Raw genomic sequence first — 17,914 nt, forward strand, 5'->3', positions numbered from 1 at the left:
TCACGGGGTTCATGGCGGTAAGACTGCCACCTCGGGTCCGGTGGTCTTAAGACCGCAACACTCGTAATGGGGGCCTCAGTAACTCTCAAGGTTCTTGGGCTGGTGTTGTAAGTCCACAGAGGGGTTTAAGAAGGTTCATAGAGTTAGCATTGCAGGAAGAGCCCCCTCACTGTTCATATGGACTGACTGAGAATGGGGTGGCAGTGCTCGAATGGTGGTTACACCGTAGCCACCCTTGAGGCCCCCAGGGGCCTTGCCATCTGCAGAGAGGTCTATCAACAGGCCAATCTTAAGACTGAATGTCCAACACTGTGCCCTTCCCCAAGGGGAAGACAGACACTATCCTAAAAGTTGGATCTGGGCATCAGAGTCTCTAGGCTCCAGGACTTCTGGGACACTAGAGAATGGGAAACAGAAATGCTCTGACTGGAGGTGCTGGAGATAAAAAAAACACATACAGCTACATATTAGAAAGCACTCAGTGAGTGGGGTCAAGATCTCCCACCAACCACTCCCCCTTACATCATGACATGCATCCATTATATTAGAAAGAAAGAAGACATCCTGGCATTTGGGAGATAACTCCCCACAACGTTTGAAGGCAATATTGGTGGATCTACCAAGATCTTCAGCTATCACATTGCAGAAATGCACAGCATTTTCCCAGTAAATCTTTCTCCCAGTAACAGACTTCCTCCTTAGATCAGGGTCACCATTTTTGGCTGATATTTCAATGGGACGATGCTCGTTACCATCTGAGATCCATATCAGAAGCATCACAGTTGCTGGGCCTGAATGACACCCAGAATTGTTACAAGACTGGAGACCCATCACCCCCCAGCCAGCATAGTCTAAGACACCCTCCACACAGTCTGGCCTTGGTTCCGACAACCTTCACACAGTACAATACAACAATACTTTGCTATGTACAGTTTCCACTGAAAGCCTCTGTATATACAATACAGATGGCAGCACTAGGGCAGATGTGGCTGTAGGAGCGGCGGTGCCTGCATGGGGCTACTAGGTGGACCAAGGTAAAGCATCTCAAGGGGAGTTTTGTTGCAACAACTGATGTGCTAAAGACACCTGCTACGGGCGCCTTGCAGTGTGGCCACAGTGTTAGCTCCCCAGACTCTCGAATAGGCTGGGGCCTGATTTACAAAAGTTTTGTGCAGAAGCACATGTAACACAACACAACATAAAAGGTAGTTTCAATTTACTTACCATTTTAAGCAGTGCTAAATTACATGTGTTGCACAAGCTTTCCCATCCTTAGTAAATGGGTACCCAAAATTTCAGTTTAGACCCCTTCAAACCCTGGTCTACTTCAGAAAGGTCTTCAAAACCTTCCTATATGGAGTCCTAGATGCCTGATAAACTAACACTACAGCTAGCGGCAATGTGAGCTGTTCAGCAGTGATTAAAATGTATAATCAGTGATCCAAAAGAGACCAAACATCTCAACTTCAAGAGGAAAAACCACACAAAAGCATGTTTTTTAAAAGTCTAAAGTAACTCCTATTTAATTTTATTTACATTTTAGGAAATGCTTCTGGAGCTCAGGAATCATTAGGGCGCTTTACAAGATCTTCTGAAGGATGTTGTTGATTTCAATAGATCTCTCTAAATAGAAAGTGAGGGGCTTGATCTAAAATAGAAACAAGAAATCATTATGAAGGTCATAGACATTGTTCTATTCAAGTTATTGTATATAAATAAACATCAAGTCAAACATGTAAAAAGGCACACTAAAACAATAGACAGAAAATACATGGAAAGACAAGATCATGAAATAATCTTTAGTTAAACATTTACATACCTGTTAGACTTGGCATCCTTGGCGTGGTCTTCCCTAGCTTTTTGCCTCTGTTTTCCAGGTTGTTGATGTTTGCTGGACTCTGTTTTTGATACTCTGGGCACTTTACAACTGCTATCCAGTGCTAAAGTGCAGGAGCTCCTTTGTACAATTTAGGTGCAGTTGGCTTTGCATGATTGGGATATTTGATTTATGAGTAAGTCCCTAGTACAGTGCACTAGAGATGCCCAGGGCCTGTACATCAAATGCTACTAGTGGGACTGCAGCACTGGGTTTGCCACCCACATAAGTACCCCTGTATGGCTCATACCCGCCACTGCAGTGTATGTGTGTGCAGTTTTCAATTGCCAATTCGACTTGGCAAGTGTACCCACTTAACAGGACTAAACCTTCCCTTTTTATACATATAAGGCACCCCTATGGTAGGCCCTAGGTAGCCTCATGGGAAGGGTGCAATGTATGTAAAAGATGGTACATGTCCTTATGTGTTTTACATGTCCTAACAGTAAATTATTGCCAAATTTGTTTTTCGCTGTTGCAAGGCCTAGCTCTCTCATAGGTTAACATGGGGGCTGCCTTTAAATATTATTAAAGTACAGATTCCCCTTGGGAGCAGATAGAAATATGGAATTTAGGGTCTCTGAGCTCACAATTCAAAATTACATCTTTTAGTGAAGTTGGTTTTTAAATTGTGGCTTTGAAAATGCCACTTTTAGAAAGTAGGCATTTTCGTGCTTAAAATTCTGTGGCTCTGCCTGTTTGTGGATTCCCTGTCTAGGTCAGTATGACAGTTGGGCTGCTTGCACCTCTCTCTCTAGACAACAAACAAAGGGAGCTGGGGTGAAGCCTGCATATCCTAATGAGCCCTCTGTGGAGGGAGAGGGGGAGTGGTCACTCACACCTGGAAAAGCTGTGCCTGCCCTCACACAATGTAAGCTCCAACCCCCTGGTGTGTGTCTGGGGCCTGGCCTGGGGAAGGCAGGATCTTACAAACAAGAGAGACTTTCCTTTGAAGTTTGCCTACTTCAAAGGCAGAAAGGAGTAGAAGTAGTGGACCCAAAACCTGTGAAAATCAGATCACTTCTGGAATTAAGGGGAACCTCTGCCAAGGAGAAGAGCTGAGGAGAAGTGTTGCCCCTGCCTGTGACTGTGCTTTGTTGGGCTATCCTGCAGTTGCTGCTTCTGCCTGTGAAAGGGGACAAATACTGGACTTTGTTGTGCATTCCTGCTTGAGAAGAATCTCCAAGGGCTTGAACTGAGCTTGCCTCCTGTTGTTAAAGTCTCAGGGTCATCAAAGACTTTCCCTGCCAGTACCTGGCCTCTCTGCTGCTACTCCTGCCATACCAAGTGGTGCCCTATCCAGTTCCTGGGCCTTGAAAGGTGAAGTTGGCAGACAAGGACTGAAAATTCATGCACAGACTGCCGTGCAAAGAAATTGTTGACGCACCTTCCGTGACATGGCTGATAAATGACGTGCCACTGGATTCGCAGCTGGAAGATCGACGCAACGCGGCTGGAGAAACGATGCACAGCACCCGCTAGCGGAGGCTGATAACGACCCAAATCCCACGCAGTGCAGTTTTGTGATACCGTGTGACCGGAAAATCAACGCAAAGCCTGCCCAGACCCGAGGTGCCCATCCGGATCGACGCATTGCTCTCTTGCTGGAGAGAAGAAATGACGCACGCCGACCCAACCGAAGGAGGAATGGCGCACGTTCTCGCTTGCGGGTGAGAAATTGACGCATCGCTGGCTATTTCGATGCACACTCGCCCGTGTGGCTTTATTTTGACACTACCCTGATACTTATGTGAAATAACAGCGTTCCCACTGTTTTCTAAGGATTAAGACTCCTATTCTTTTGAAAATTATTAACTTGACTTTTGTATGTTGGATTTTTGTCAGTTTTGGTGTTTTTTTGTTTAGATAAATATTACCTACTTTTCTAAACCTGTGTTGTGTCATTTTGTAGTGTTTTCACTGAGTTACTGTGTGTGTTGGTACAAATACTTTACACATTGCTTTTAAAGTTAAACCTGTCTGCTCGTGCCAAGCTGCAAGGGGGTGAGCAGGAGTTAACTGAGGTTGATTCTCCTTTACCCTGACTAGAGTGAGGGTCCTTGCTTGGACCGGGAGTAACCTGACTGCCAAGCAAAGACCCCATTTCTAAAAATACCGTATACAATAGTTTCCCAACAAGAATATCCACAAATAATGAACTACTGTTCCATACAGAAAGAATCCTGGAGTCATTTTCTGAGTTTAACTCACAGCGAATAATACTGAGGTCAGCACTCCTGATGTTGCATACAAGAAGTTAATTCTCCCAACAAGCAGACAGAAAGCCTAGAGGCAAAGTGGGCAGACGAGGATAGAGAAAAGCTTGAATAATGGTCTCATCTTTTTGAAACATGACAAAATTAGATATTTAAGAGTGTGTTAATAGAATTGTTAGCAAAAATATTCCCGATTGAACTTGCGAAACTAAAGATCAATAAAGAAGGCAAAAAATTGGCCAAAACACAATGCATCCTAGGAGGTGCGTGGAAAATCTCTGCTTAATAGCTGTGTTTGGTGGCTGGTTGTGGACAGAAGAGGTGCTGTAGCCCTGGGGCCATATCACACAAAGAAAGCACTGCGAACACTAAGGGCCTGATTACAACTTTGGAGGAGGTGTTAATCCGTCCCAAAAGAGACTGTAAAGTGACAGATTTACCACCAGCCGTATTACGAGTCCATTATATCCTATGGAACCCGTAATACGGCTGGTGGTATATCCGTCACATTTGGGACGGATTAACACCTCCTCCAAAGTTGTAATCAGGCCCTCAGTTAGGAATCAGGCAGTGATTTATAGATGAGGAACAAGATACTCTGTCGCAAACACAATTGAGTACCTTTGCCTGGAAAAATGATGGTCTGCCTGTCCTATTTGTGTCACGCGGACTAACACCTTTCCATCGATGAAGCCGCCATTGGCTGTCATTTAAAGCTTCCTCCGAAGCAATAGCAGCCGTTGCAGGAAGGACATTACACCACCCAACTACTTAGAGTAAATGGTGTGTTTTCCTTCTGTCTATCACATGGAGGGGACAGAAAAAAACATATAATGACCCCCACATCCAGGGAAAATGCTCCCTGTAAGGGGGGGCCTTTAGTTATTGGTTAAAGTTGTTACTTGTTAAAGTTTTGTGAATGTTTGTCAAAACTAATGGTAGTTGTCTACCAAACATTTTATACCTTAGCAAGAACCAACATGGTTTATGTCTAGGTACAGAGATCGTCGCTGGGGCCAGTGGTGATCTCAAAATTTGGTGTGTCGTAGTTCGTCAGGGTGGTGGTATTAATGTCCTCCGCCACCCTGACAGATGGTTTACCATCTATCAAACTCTAGATCTGGACTCAGTCTATACCACAGTTTTGGGATGACTGGTTTCTTAAGAAATAGAAGAGATGGGGCAGTCCTATTTTACCATCATAGACCATGGAAAATTGTTGCTTGTCACAGGAGCTTTCAAGGCATGTGCTGCATTTAATTAGAAATGTAGTTGTATTGGTTGACGTATGCAAAATGAACATAACATAATAGTTTACATACAAGCAAAATATAACACAATTAAAATGTTATAGGGGACATCACAATAAAGTTGTCATAAAATAACGTAGCACAACTACTGCAGTACAGTATAATACATCAAAACCACATTGCAGTAACGCAGCACAAAACCCAATAGCACAAAAACATAGAGAACATCACCACCACAACTAAATGCAACCCAAGAAATATGCACAAACTTTCTCGTCAAACATAACCACTTCCAGAATCATGTTTTCATAATACGGTGGTAAAACATATTTAGAGCAGCCCCTGACCTAACTTATCACATTCTGTTTACTTACATGGGGCTTAAAGCCTACCCATTGCTTACCATTGGTTGGTTTGTCAGTTTCATTTGCTTATTTCACTTTGGTCAGTGTGTGCTGGCTTCCCTTCTCTTTTTGTGTTTGGCTGTCCCCTGGAACATGGCCCAATTACAGCTTCCTTGCCCAGTGTCCTTCCACTGTTTATGCTTTCAGTGCTACTCTTTTCTTGTTGTGGACGTACTCCATAACAATGCATGTGTTTGCACTGTCCGTTGTGTTGCTTGCCCCCTCCTGCCCTCCTCCAACTGTTTTCTGTTTTAACTGTCCCCTCCTACCTCCAACCCTCCTTTGTGTTGCTTTCCCTCTCCCATTGTCATGAGGAATATGGAAGAAGTTCTCATGAGCTGCTCAGAGGTGTTGCATACTTCCCTAGGGATCTCTGCCTGTAACTCCACTTACTAATGCGCTGGCACTTGCAGAAAGATGACAGAGTTGGGTGATCTTCTGAAGTATTTCTATCTGGGGTCCATGTGAGTGCTATATGTCAGCGTGAGTTAGGAGTTTGCACCATGGGTACTCTCTCAAACCTTAAAAGAGGCTTAGAGGTTAAAACTGTCAGCCTTCTGACCTTGGATTAATAGTCTGTGGTCCTCGACAAAGCACCTAAACATCCCCTGCCTTAATAAAAAGCATTGGCAAAGCAATAAGTCATGCCTAAGGAAGAGTTATTGGATTTGTCTATGTTTTTTTGGTGGATGTACAGCCGAAAGTATTTAAAAAATTGCTGACGGTGTCAGCGCTGGCCGCGCCATAGCCTGCTTTTTACCACTTTACATAGCTAGAAAAACATTGACCAAGCCAATAGCTCATGCATATGCAAAATGTATTTGCTTTGATACCCAATTAGTCTTGTGCTTTAATTGATCCCAATACGTATATTCCTCTTCCCCCAAGAACAACTCATGAAACTAAAATTCTTACCTCAGAAATCAGTTCATTGAAGCGTGAGTTCTCAAGTTCTGGAATATCCTTCCATCCATTTTTCGGTCCTCTCACATTCATCTGTATTTTGAAAAAAATAAAATGTCAGAGATATACATAAAGTATCCTCTAGCAAGTGACCTTCCTCAAAGTTGAGCCTTTGCGTTTCTATTGCCCCAACATAGATGGTAAGATACAGATGCAAGCTAAATAGCAGTATTTCTGAAAAAGGGTCATAGCTCATCAAGACATAAATAGTATCTAGATAGAACGGTTTAGTTCTACGTCACTAGTTATAAACTCATTACCTATTAACAATATTACTTTTCCACCATCTTGGAACACAAACCTCCTAAAAATATTATCCTAAAATGCATACTTTTTTTGTACCTTAAAATGTACAATGTTTTAACATAAACATGCACTAGTGCACTAAAAAAAGGTATCAGCATCACAACTGTTTGAACGCAGTATGGTAACAGGAAATGTGCTCACATGCTGGTATATTTTGTGCTTGAATGTACACAACTGTTATTGAAAATGGGACACTTGTGAAATATGATGAGTTGAAACTAAAGTAATTTTCCTTGGCCATGTCGCAAACAGCCTGACCACAATCAGGGATAATTTTTATTAACTTTCAATGAGAAAGTATTATTAACATTTCATGTTAGGGTTTGTTTCACTTTTATGATAACAGTGCATTACAGCTTGAAAGATATAGGTCTGACTGGGTTGTACAGATTGCCTTAAATTTCATCATTTTGTCGCAATCCTTGATTAATTATAGTACAGGCCATCTAAGTATGTATGATAAAACTACAAAAGAGTAGTACAATGGCATCTCTTATTCTGCAGAGTAATACTTTAAACTTCAGTTTAAGTTGTCAGGTTAGAACTAGAGGTGTGTGAAATTTGCTTAATTTGCTTCTGCATTATTACGCAAAATTACACGTAGTTACACAAAAGGCAAATATACCATTAATTGACATATTTTGCATGAAATGCGTCCTTCAGTCAATTGTTGACACAAGTACACATTTTACACACAAAATAGTGCAAAACACACAAAAGCACCACAAACAACAGCTGCTCATGCTCTACTGTACCTGCGCATTTGCACAAATGTTTTACTTCGAATGACAATAATTACTTGAGATGGTGTAGTGACGTAATTTCATTTATGCTGGTATTATTGGCACAATTTTGGGAAATTTGCGAGTGTAATGCCCAAAATAACACACATTGCAACAGCATAATTTTGACTTCTTTCAGTCCCAGTTAGAATAGTGCATCAAGATGCTTTGTGCATAACAATGGTAAATGGGCTCAGACAGTTCATTTGCAAAGGATGGAAATGCCTCTTAGTGAGCACTGAGTATCTGTGCCTTAGCATGGAGTCTTGGAATACTTTTAGAAATACGTAATTTTAAATGTAGTCACATTTTTGTTTGTTTATATTTCTGTTTAAATATGCATCCAACCGAACCTAGTAAGTGCTAACTAGATGTTGAACAGTAGATATGAGCATTTATCTGTTCTATTTTTAAATAGGAAAATTGAAAAGCACAGTGCAGATCGGAAACCCAATAACGCACTGTGCCTTTAAATCTGTAGGCTGACTCAACTATTCTACAAGGCAGCTCATTTTCAAGGTCACTTGAATCTATTGATTGTGTTTCCTGGTATAGAACAGCAGGGTGACTACAAGTGTGAGATATTGGGTTGTTGGTTGAGGGGAATGTTAGAAATAGGGTCTCTGGTTGGCAGTCAGTTTGCACTCTGTCCAAGCAGGGATCCTCACTCTAGTCAGGCTAAGGGAGATACACACCGAGGATAACCCCTGCTCACCACCTTAGTAGCTTGGCACAAACAGTAAGGCCTATCTCAAAGGTAATGTGAAAAGTACTTGTACCAACCCAAACAGTAAGAGAGTGAAAACACCACAAAAGTGACATAACACCAGTTTAGAAAAATCACCAATATTTATCAAAATCAAACAAGATCAAAACGAAAAATATCCAACATACACAAGCAAAGTTATGAATTGTAAATAAAAAAGTCTTAACCCATAGAAATCAATGGATGCATTTTTTTTACACAAAGTACCTGGTTTGCATCAAAAATAAAGCCGAACGGGTGCGCGTGCTTCGGAAAAGACAGCCACGCTTCGATTCCTGACTCGCAAGTGAGGCTATGCTTCGTCTCTTCTCCGGTCATGTAGGGGACACATAGTTTTCTCTCCCAAAGTAGAGCATACGTAGTTTTTGAGATTGGCAACCCCGGGTTTGCGCAGGTTTACTGTGGTTTTGACGCCCAGCGACGATACGTGCGAAATTCTGGTGCAGGGTGGTGAAGAGCCACGCTGCGTGGGTGATGTATTGATTTTGCAGCCGTACACGGGTGTTGCATCGATTTCCCAGCCGCGTTGCAGGTGGTGTGTCGATTTTTCAGCCGCAAAGCAAGTGCTGAGTTGCTTTGTCTCCCACACGGCTTCTGTGCATGAATTTCAGTCTTGGTTCCACCAGCCTCTCCTTCCAAGGGCCCAGGGACTGGATTTGGTACCACTTAGCAGGGTAGGAGTCTCAGCAAGAGAGTACAGGTGCTGGCAGAGGAAGTCTTTGATGACACTGAGCTTTCAGAACAGGGGGAAAGCTCAGTCCGAGCCCTTGTAGACACTTCACAAGTAGGAAAACACAGCAAAATCCAGTCTTTGTCCTCTCTCAGGCAGACGCAGCAACTGCAGGCCAACTCAGCAAAGCACACTCACAGGCAAAGGGGTCTGTACTCCTCCTCCAGCTCTTCTCCATGGCAGAGGTTCCTCTTGATCCAGAAGTAATCTAAAGATCTGGGGTTTTTGGGTCCAATACTTATACTCCTTTCTGCCTTTGAAGTAGGCAAACTTCAAAGGAAGGGCTCTGTTGTTCACAAGATCCTGCCTTGCCCAGGCCTGACCCCAGACACACACCAGGGGGTTGGAGACTGCATTGTGTGAAGACAGACACAGCCCTTTCAGGTGTAAGTGTCAGCTCCTCCCTCCCCACTCTAGCCCACAATACTCATCAGGATATGCAGGCTACATCCCAGCTCCCTTGTGGCCACTGTCTAGTGAGAATTCACAAACAGGCCAACTGTCAGTCTGACCCATACATGGATTCCACCGACAGGCAGAGGCACAGAATGGTCAAGCAAGAAAATGCCCACTCTCTAAAAGTGGCATTTTCATACTGACAATCTAAAAACCAACCTTGCCAAAAGGTGAATTTTTAAATTGTGAGTTCAGAGACCACAAACTCCATTTCTCCATCTGCTCCCAATCCGAAACTGCACTTAAAAGATATTTGAAGGCAGTCCCCATGTTAACCTTTGAGACAGATAGGCCTTACAACAGTGAAAACCAAATTTGGCAGTATTTCACTGTTAGGACATGTAAAACACATCAATACATGTCCTACCCTTTAAATACACTGCACCCTGTCCATTGGGCTACCTAGGGCCTACCTTAGGGGTGCCTTATATGTACAAAAAAGGGAAATTTGGGCCTGTGAAGTGGGTACACTTGCCAGGTCGACTTGGCAGTTTAAAACTGCACACTCAGACCCTGCAGTGGCAGGTCTGAGTCATGTTTACAGGGCTACTTATGTGGGTGGCACAATCAGTGCTGCTGGCCCACTAGTAGCATTTGATTTACAGGTCCTGGACACCTCTAGTGCACTATAATAGGGACTTACTAGTAAATCAAATATGTCAATCCTGGATAAACCCATCACAGCATATGCACTTTAGCACTCGTTATCAATGGTAATGTGTACAGGGTCCTAAAGCCAACTAAAACTGGTAAAAATAAATAGGAGGAAGGAGGCAAAAAGGTAGGGGATGACCCTGCAAAAAGGGCCAGGTGCAACAGGGGACTAAAAACTACTCGAGCAATAGCCACAGCCCTTGTGCGGGCGAACCACAAAAGTCACTACATTAATCTGTACTTTACCCTCTGGTAACTTGTCACAAAAGCAAATGGGCTTAATTTAGTGTCAATGTGTAAAGTATCTAAGCAGCACTTAAATGGTAATAAAGTGAAAATACAGTACACAACAAATCCCACACTAATTTAGAAAAATAGAGTATATTTTAATAAATTATGTGGCACCAAAAAGACAAACATCCAATCAGAAGACCCAGAATTTTTAAAGCTTAAAGTGAAAAATAGCTTGTAAGAGACTGTGAAAATGTTGAAAGTTATGGCTGAAAATGATGGAACATGGATGGGATACACAAGGTTGACTCGAATTGGTGTCCACTTACCTTCAGACTTACAAGAATTTTTAAAGGATCTCAAAATGTAATCATAAAATTGTCAGAGGGGTTCCAAAACTGAACCTATTGCCGAGAGTATAGGTGTACCTGGGTGGGACTCATTAGTTTATGTACCTTGGACAGAGTAGAGAAATAGTGTGAAGGAAATTTTTTCTTTGCATAGAAAAGTCCCTTCATTTTTTAAAATCCAGGTATTGCTGATACCTCCTTCTACTAAAGTCCTAATCTCTTTCTCTATGCCCATGGTTGGATCACTTGTCAATGTCTGGTAATCCGCTTGTCTGCGAGGAGACAGAGAAATTCAGTGTTATATGCCTCTCTGTCTCCAGCATCTGCTGCACTATGGCTCCTCCCCTGTCTGAAGGCTTTACCACCATGTAATGCTTGTTTTTCAGAACTAGATAAACTCATGAAAGTGTCCTGATTGCCATCACCCATATTTTCTGTATCATGGATCGTTGCCTGTTCAAACAATGCAAGCTCCAGGGGTAGTTGATTAGCACGGGTACAAAAATAGATCTGGAATGCAGTCCTGTATCCCCCCTGGTTCGTAAGTTCCAGAGCCTCCTTTGCAAAGAATGTTTTTAACCGAATTCTTCTGAAGAATTCAGCCAGTTCACATTTCAATTTAAACTAGTCCACCTTATATGTTGGAACAAAAACCAATCCCTTGCTTCTTGTTGTGGGGCTAGAGTTGTGTCTGTGATATTCATCACAAGATTTGTTCTTTGCTTGCCTCTGGCAGGAAATCCTTGTTCCTCTTTGGTTTTGGTCTTCCCATTGGATCTTTTGACCTTTTTGTTTGCCTTTTCTCTCCTAACCTCTTGCTAAAAAAGGTGGGGGGCTAAGATGGAACTGGAAGGGCTGCATAGGAAGATATATTAAAGGTCAGCAGAACCCTGGCCCTAGTGGAGGAGGAGGGAACATCTCTGGAGGTCCCTGAAAAAATGACCGACCTCTGTTTCTTGGTCTAGGCTCAACGTCATTACTATCACTGCCTGAGCTAGATGTACCAACAGACTTTTTCCCTTGATTAGACATCTTTGTATTCAGTAGCTCCTTCTGCTATGCGTAGTCCTCCGAGGTGTAAGGGTACACCTTCTATCGAGATTTTGTTTCAGGTCTTTCTGAAGGTTATTCATCTTTGACTCGGCCAAGAAGTCCTTATACAATGTCACTTCCTTATTGACTTCATCCAGTTTCTTTTTGAAGACTGCGAGCTAAAAAACATTTTTTCAATAGGTTTTCACTTGTCTTGATTTGGATGAGAAGAGTATCTGATATTTTCTTAGTTGTGATTATGATTACAAGGAGCCAGTCCCTGGTATGTTTCCATGCTATCAGGGCCCAGTCTCATTTGAAAGATGTATCTTGCAAAAAATGTGAGGTTTGTTAGTGACTAATAGACCCCTCCGGCTGCATTAGCTCTCAAATATTCAGTTAGATTAGCTCAATGTAAAATGGTCTTTATTTGGGTTTTCTTCAATTCCAATAGCGTGTCTCATCCCGCCACCTGTGTGAGTGCCTGAGTGATTTTTGTGTCCGCCAGTAAGGAAGGTGCTAGTAGGATGGACCTTGCTACGTCATCCCTGTAAGATAATCCCCCTTCTTCTTACATTTTTATATTGCTTTGATATTAATATTGTAGTGAAGCAGTAACTTGTCCCTAACGATGTTTTATTTGCCCCTGCAGCTCAGCAGCCGTACTAACACTGTTAACAGAAAGAGAGGCAAGAGTTATTTACTCTTCAACCATCCTCCAATGATCCAAGTATACTACACACCTAAAGGTTGAAGAGGCACATCTTCAATGGGCTACCCTCTAAAGAGTCCCTTCCTGTGGGATAACATTTCCCTCACCCAGTATGAGTGGCATTCTTCATCACAGGGCTGCTACTACACACCCAGTGTCACCACCATCAGGGGTGGAGCAACGGATCATTTTTCCATTGAAGTCCAGTCCAAGCTGCCAGATGAGGTAACTTCCAGATAGAAAAACAAGCAATACCAGATGGTTTGTGCCTGATTAGGTCACATCAGTGAGTTATAGCATGAGTAATATGGTACTTTGGCACAGGACCCAGGTATGGGCATTGATTGCAATTGCACGTTGGGTGTCTAATGCAAAAACAACAAAGAAATGCCACTGGTTATTACTTCAGACCATAGTTTTACATCCACTTGGGTTGCTTGTGTTCTGGTTCAGTCCTGTCCGGGCAGTTCAAGCTGGACTGTTCCTACTGGAGAAGGACCGAGACTGATTTGAATGTGGCTGGGAACAATCTGAGGTGGCACAGTGGGCAAAATAACAATGGACTGGGATGTGGCCTGAGTAATTAGCAGTGACTGTGAATAAGTCAAGCATTCCGAACATCACTTGTCTGTATTCATTTCATTGTGATGCCCTGTGTGCAGCAGGTATGGACAGTGGAACCAAGTGGCATCCTACTGAAGAGGGTTGCCAGTGCTCTGATTTAGAGAGGACCACGCTTTGTAAATAAGGCTGGACTGTTCCTTGAGGCTGTCTCTAATCTGGGGGCGGGGGGCATGGTGGGCAAAATAACCATAGACTGGGATGTGTTTTTATGTAATTACTAGCAGTTGAAATTAATTCAAGAATTCTATCCATCATTAGTTTGTATTCTTTAAAGTGTAGTCTTATGCATAGGTTAAAAAGGAACCACTAACTTGTCTAGAACTGCAATTAGCTCACACTGGATAGGTTGGTGTCTTACAGTAGAGAATATTTTTCACATCTCATTCAGGGAGTCACAGGGCAGACAAGGATTAATGGATCTCATCCATAAGGGGTAGACTTGATTGCTACTGGTGTCCCAGGACCTGTACTACTATGGCTCTGCAAAGTTAGCTATATAAAACCTCTTCCACATGTGACTCACAGTATTGAAAAGTTAAGCAGCCTCAGCATTCCCAAGAAGTAGTCTGGTGGTGCCCAACCTCCGATCTGATCTCAACAATCAACCAAAACAAGCACAATAAGGTCAATGGTAGCCCCATGGTTATTTTTGCAAGAAAGCTTTTATCACACAGCTGTAGTAAATACTACACAGTTTAAAGTACATACCCAAGTCAGTGACTCTGAGGGGTATCTCATGTAAGTGCAACACCTACCCTGTTCTCTCCCAGATGGTCTCTTCGGGTTCTGCTTCCCCCCCATCTGTAAGTGGAGTAAGGAGCCCTGTGGATCAGGCCTAAGTTCAATTTTGGATCCACAGTTCAAAAATGTTCTCCATCTTTAACTTACCGTTTTCTTTTGCTATGTGAGGACAAGGAACAGAGCGTACCAACATCCAGATACGAGAGTATGAGGGCTTGAACAGTAGTTCTGAAGATACTTTCTGGAAGAAACTTTCGTTTTTGTTAGAAGAAGAAGCTGGTACCATGCCACTGTAATTTTTTGAAAATATGTTTTTTATGAGCAAGGTTGGTGTGAAAGGTGAATTCAAGTGACCTAGCATTCAGTGTTGGAGTTCAAAGCATTTAAGGTTCATGTCATGATGCAATTTGCTTGCTTGCTTGTTCTGCAACAGTGACTGAGGCCGCTTTAGTCGTACAATTGCAGCCCGGCCAGGCCTTCAGCATTCATGCAATAGTGGTGCTGTGGTTCCTGCCAGATACAGCGTAAGGGTCGGGCACCACGGGTGCCAGATTAACACCAAACCACTCTTGTGAAGTGTGCATCTTTCTGGGTACCAGGGGCGGTGCTGTTCCTCGCTCTTTCCTAGAAAGTATCTCCTGCAGGGCCAAACAAGCTCAGCAGGAAGGCAGTTTCTAGGAACTTCAGGGCAGTACACTGCTTTTCCAGCAGAAAGTCCAGACTTAAGGTAATGTCTTCTCACCTCTGAGAAACTCCCCTCCTTAGTCATAAAGGCTTGGAACTGGAAAGAAGGATAGTGACTTTCACACACAGCTTGCAGGCAGAAATATGGATGCAGTCTCTCAAACTGCAGAATGGTTTAGGGTGGTTCTTTCAAGTGACCTTTCTAGGTTGCTCTCCACACACAGCCATTGTGCAGAGTGAGACTTCTCACCACAGGTAGAACTGGGGCTGCCTCCATCCTGGAGTTCCACAACAGAGAGGCAAAAGAGGTGTGAGGGTTTATGCACCTGGCTGTCATCAGTGTACCTGAATGAGTAACCAGGGAAATACAAAAGGGCAATTCTTACTTAGAGACTTCCTCACTTTTCACATACAAATATTCAGCCCCACCCCTCACCCCTATCATTCACCAAATGGCATTGCTCAGGGCATCTAATCAGACTCTCCTTGCTAACCAACTGGCAGATAGAATTCCTGAAGGAGGTGCTGCCTACATTCGTCACTTCACTGTCTAGGTCTCCTCTCATCAACTTCAGCAATGCAAGCAATAAACTTCCACTGTCTCAGAGCACAATCCTCACCTTACACCTTGTGCTAGGCCATGGTATGGGTATCCTAAATGGATCACAGTCTTCATTTACTCTGGCTCACACACACTCAAGATATCATTTCAAGGGTCAGAGCATACTGGGTCAGTGGTCTCAAATTGAGTGATCCAGATATAAATGTCTGGTAACACTATTAAACGTCTTAAACATGGTAGGCTGCCGTCAATACTCTTTGCGCTATACTCATGACAGGGAACATGAGTCCGCTGATCACTCTTCACTTGGACACCGGGCGGAAGGCTGGGCTGAACCACACTTCCCAGCTCAACCAGAGGGAAGAGGCCGCCCACAACGTTCGGACACCGGTCTGCGCCCGTCAGCGGCCGACAGAGGCTGGGCTGGCCCCACCTTCTTGGTTTTTTAAGTTTTTTCCCCTATGTTTTATAATATATATACTCAATGATCTTTTACATTTTCCTGTTAATTAGCATATAGTGTGACAAGGATAGAACTGCAATTAGGCCAGAATTAACACCATATTCTCAGGATTTTGGGATCAAAGCCATAGATAGCATACAACTACTTAAGGAGGCGGTAAATCTATAACAATATCATGGGTAAGAGGAAGGTCGGGGGACAGAAGGTAGACACAGAACCCGTCCGCACAACAATTGACTCCTTCCTAGTAAGAGCAGTAGGGGTCATCTCAAAAGAAATTGACCTCACGGAAAGACGCTTATCCCTGGGGACAGCAGGATTGGGAGATGCGATAGGGGGAACTCTAGCACCACATGAATATACACCAGTTATCCACCCCTCAGCTGACACAGTGGCTCTGATGGATGGAGATTCCATGATAGAGCCAATGACCCCCACAAGTAAAAAACCCACATCTCCAAGGCAGTCACCCATTATAAAAAGAAAGAAATTAAGCAGAAGGGGGGGCTGATAGCCACCTGGGTCCTATCATGGGTGAAATATGGTATCTACTGACTGGAAAGATCTCACACTCCTCCTCGATAATCTGCTTAAACCTATCCTTACTAAACTGTATAAACTGGAGGAGGAGGTTGGAAAAATTCTGGAGATCTGCCAGAAACCCTCCCCTGCCAACACTGTCCCCTAACCATAAGAACCCTGTGGTACAGAATACTACTCTTAGTGTGACAGGCCACTCACATGTTTCACAGGGCACAGATACATTAGATTTGCAAGGCACTGTATCGAGCACTAACCCTGGGGCCCCTATACAAGGGCAAGTAAGGGAAGCCCTAAATAAAGTCCATCTTAGGCAAACAAGGGTGGCCCAAAATATTGATCAACCTACTTTGTGGTTTATAGCCTCTAAGAACAGACCACCGGGTTCGCTCCAGATGACTCTCAATTGATACCAAGACATGCAGCTCCAGGACACTTTTCCTTGAACCCCCTGAAAAATAGCTCCGCCCACCTACATACAAGAGAAGAACTGCCTATTGTTAATTTATCCCCTGAGTCCTTTCCCTATATAATTATCATGACCAAAGTCCCCCCTCTACAGTTTGATCAGTCTGAGCAACAAGGTGACCTGAAGTAAAAGGTTATGCATTGGTTAGCGCAGAACAATCTTTTCTCAATGATTGATGCCCACCATATAATCCTAACCCGGAGAGTAGGGGTGGGTGGGCCCTGGGTGGGCCCCCTAGGGAAAGATCAAACCTCTGGATGATAAGGGATATCCTGTGCAGGGCCTCTTTTAGCCCCCAAGATAGAAGCTCCCCAGAACCGTTCCCACTAGGTTTATTTTATGGATATTTGCAACGGGCCAGTCAGGACGTAGATCCGTGCCCTGTATGCCGCCACGGTCTTTATTGACATACCCATGCCCCGAACTCACAAATAATGCACACTCTGCCACCCCGATACTACTAAGCAATAAATATGAGATATTAAGTTCATTGTCAGATAATGACTGACTGGTAAGCGAGGGGTCTGTAGCCTTTGAGAGGACGAACATTAGGAATATAACATACAATGGGGAAGTTACGACAGGGAAGAATCATGGAGTCAGGAGCCTGTCAATAACACCATTGGGCGCCACTATCTTGCTACATAGAATGCACAGGGCCAACGTGACAAAACTGTGACTGAAGAGTGTGGTTCATTAATCAGTAAGCTAGATGTGCTTTGTATCCAAGAAACCTGGTGTACCTCACCTGCCTATGTGCACAGATTTACCTCACACTCACTGCCAGCTACACCATCACCATCTGGGAGGGCCAAGGGGGGGGGGGGGGGGGGGTGGAGTCCTGGTGCTTATTTCTAAAAAAAAAACTCCCTGTAGTGGTTAAAAAGACCTTTATGGAGACCACACACGTTCAACTCTTGTGGCTTAAACACAAGAATAAGGTAGATATGGTCATATTTAACTACTATAATAACATCTTTGATGCCACTTGATGTAGGGTTGTCAATGCCCTGAACCAAAGCCTAAACAAGTTTCTAAAATTCATCAGCTCCAATCCCATTATTTTTTGGGCCGGGGACTTTAATATCCAGCCATGCACACGA

General features: G+C 43.4%; 1 protein-coding gene across 1 annotated transcript in view; it reads right to left on the reverse strand.

Annotated features, from left to right (window-relative positions):
- Positions 1 to 1,494: 1,494 nt before the first annotated feature.
- LOC138265436 (coiled-coil domain-containing protein 150-like) overlaps positions 1,495 to 17,914 on the reverse strand; it is a 232,185-nt gene continuing 215,765 nt past the window's right edge. Inside the window, exons 30-31 of the mRNA XM_069213138.1 lie at positions 6,662 to 6,742; positions 1,495 to 1,648 (exon numbers count right to left, since the gene is read on the reverse strand). Of these exons, the coding sequence (XP_069069239.1) occupies positions 1,580 to 1,648; positions 6,662 to 6,742 (150 nt within the window). The 3' untranslated portion in view covers positions 1,495 to 1,579. The remainder of the gene's footprint in view (positions 1,649 to 6,661; positions 6,743 to 17,914) is intronic.

This window comes from Pleurodeles waltl, chromosome 11 (assembly GCF_031143425.1).
Source record: "Pleurodeles waltl isolate 20211129_DDA chromosome 11, aPleWal1.hap1.20221129, whole genome shotgun sequence".
Lineage (NCBI taxonomy): Eukaryota > Metazoa > Chordata > Amphibia > Caudata > Salamandridae > Pleurodeles > Pleurodeles waltl.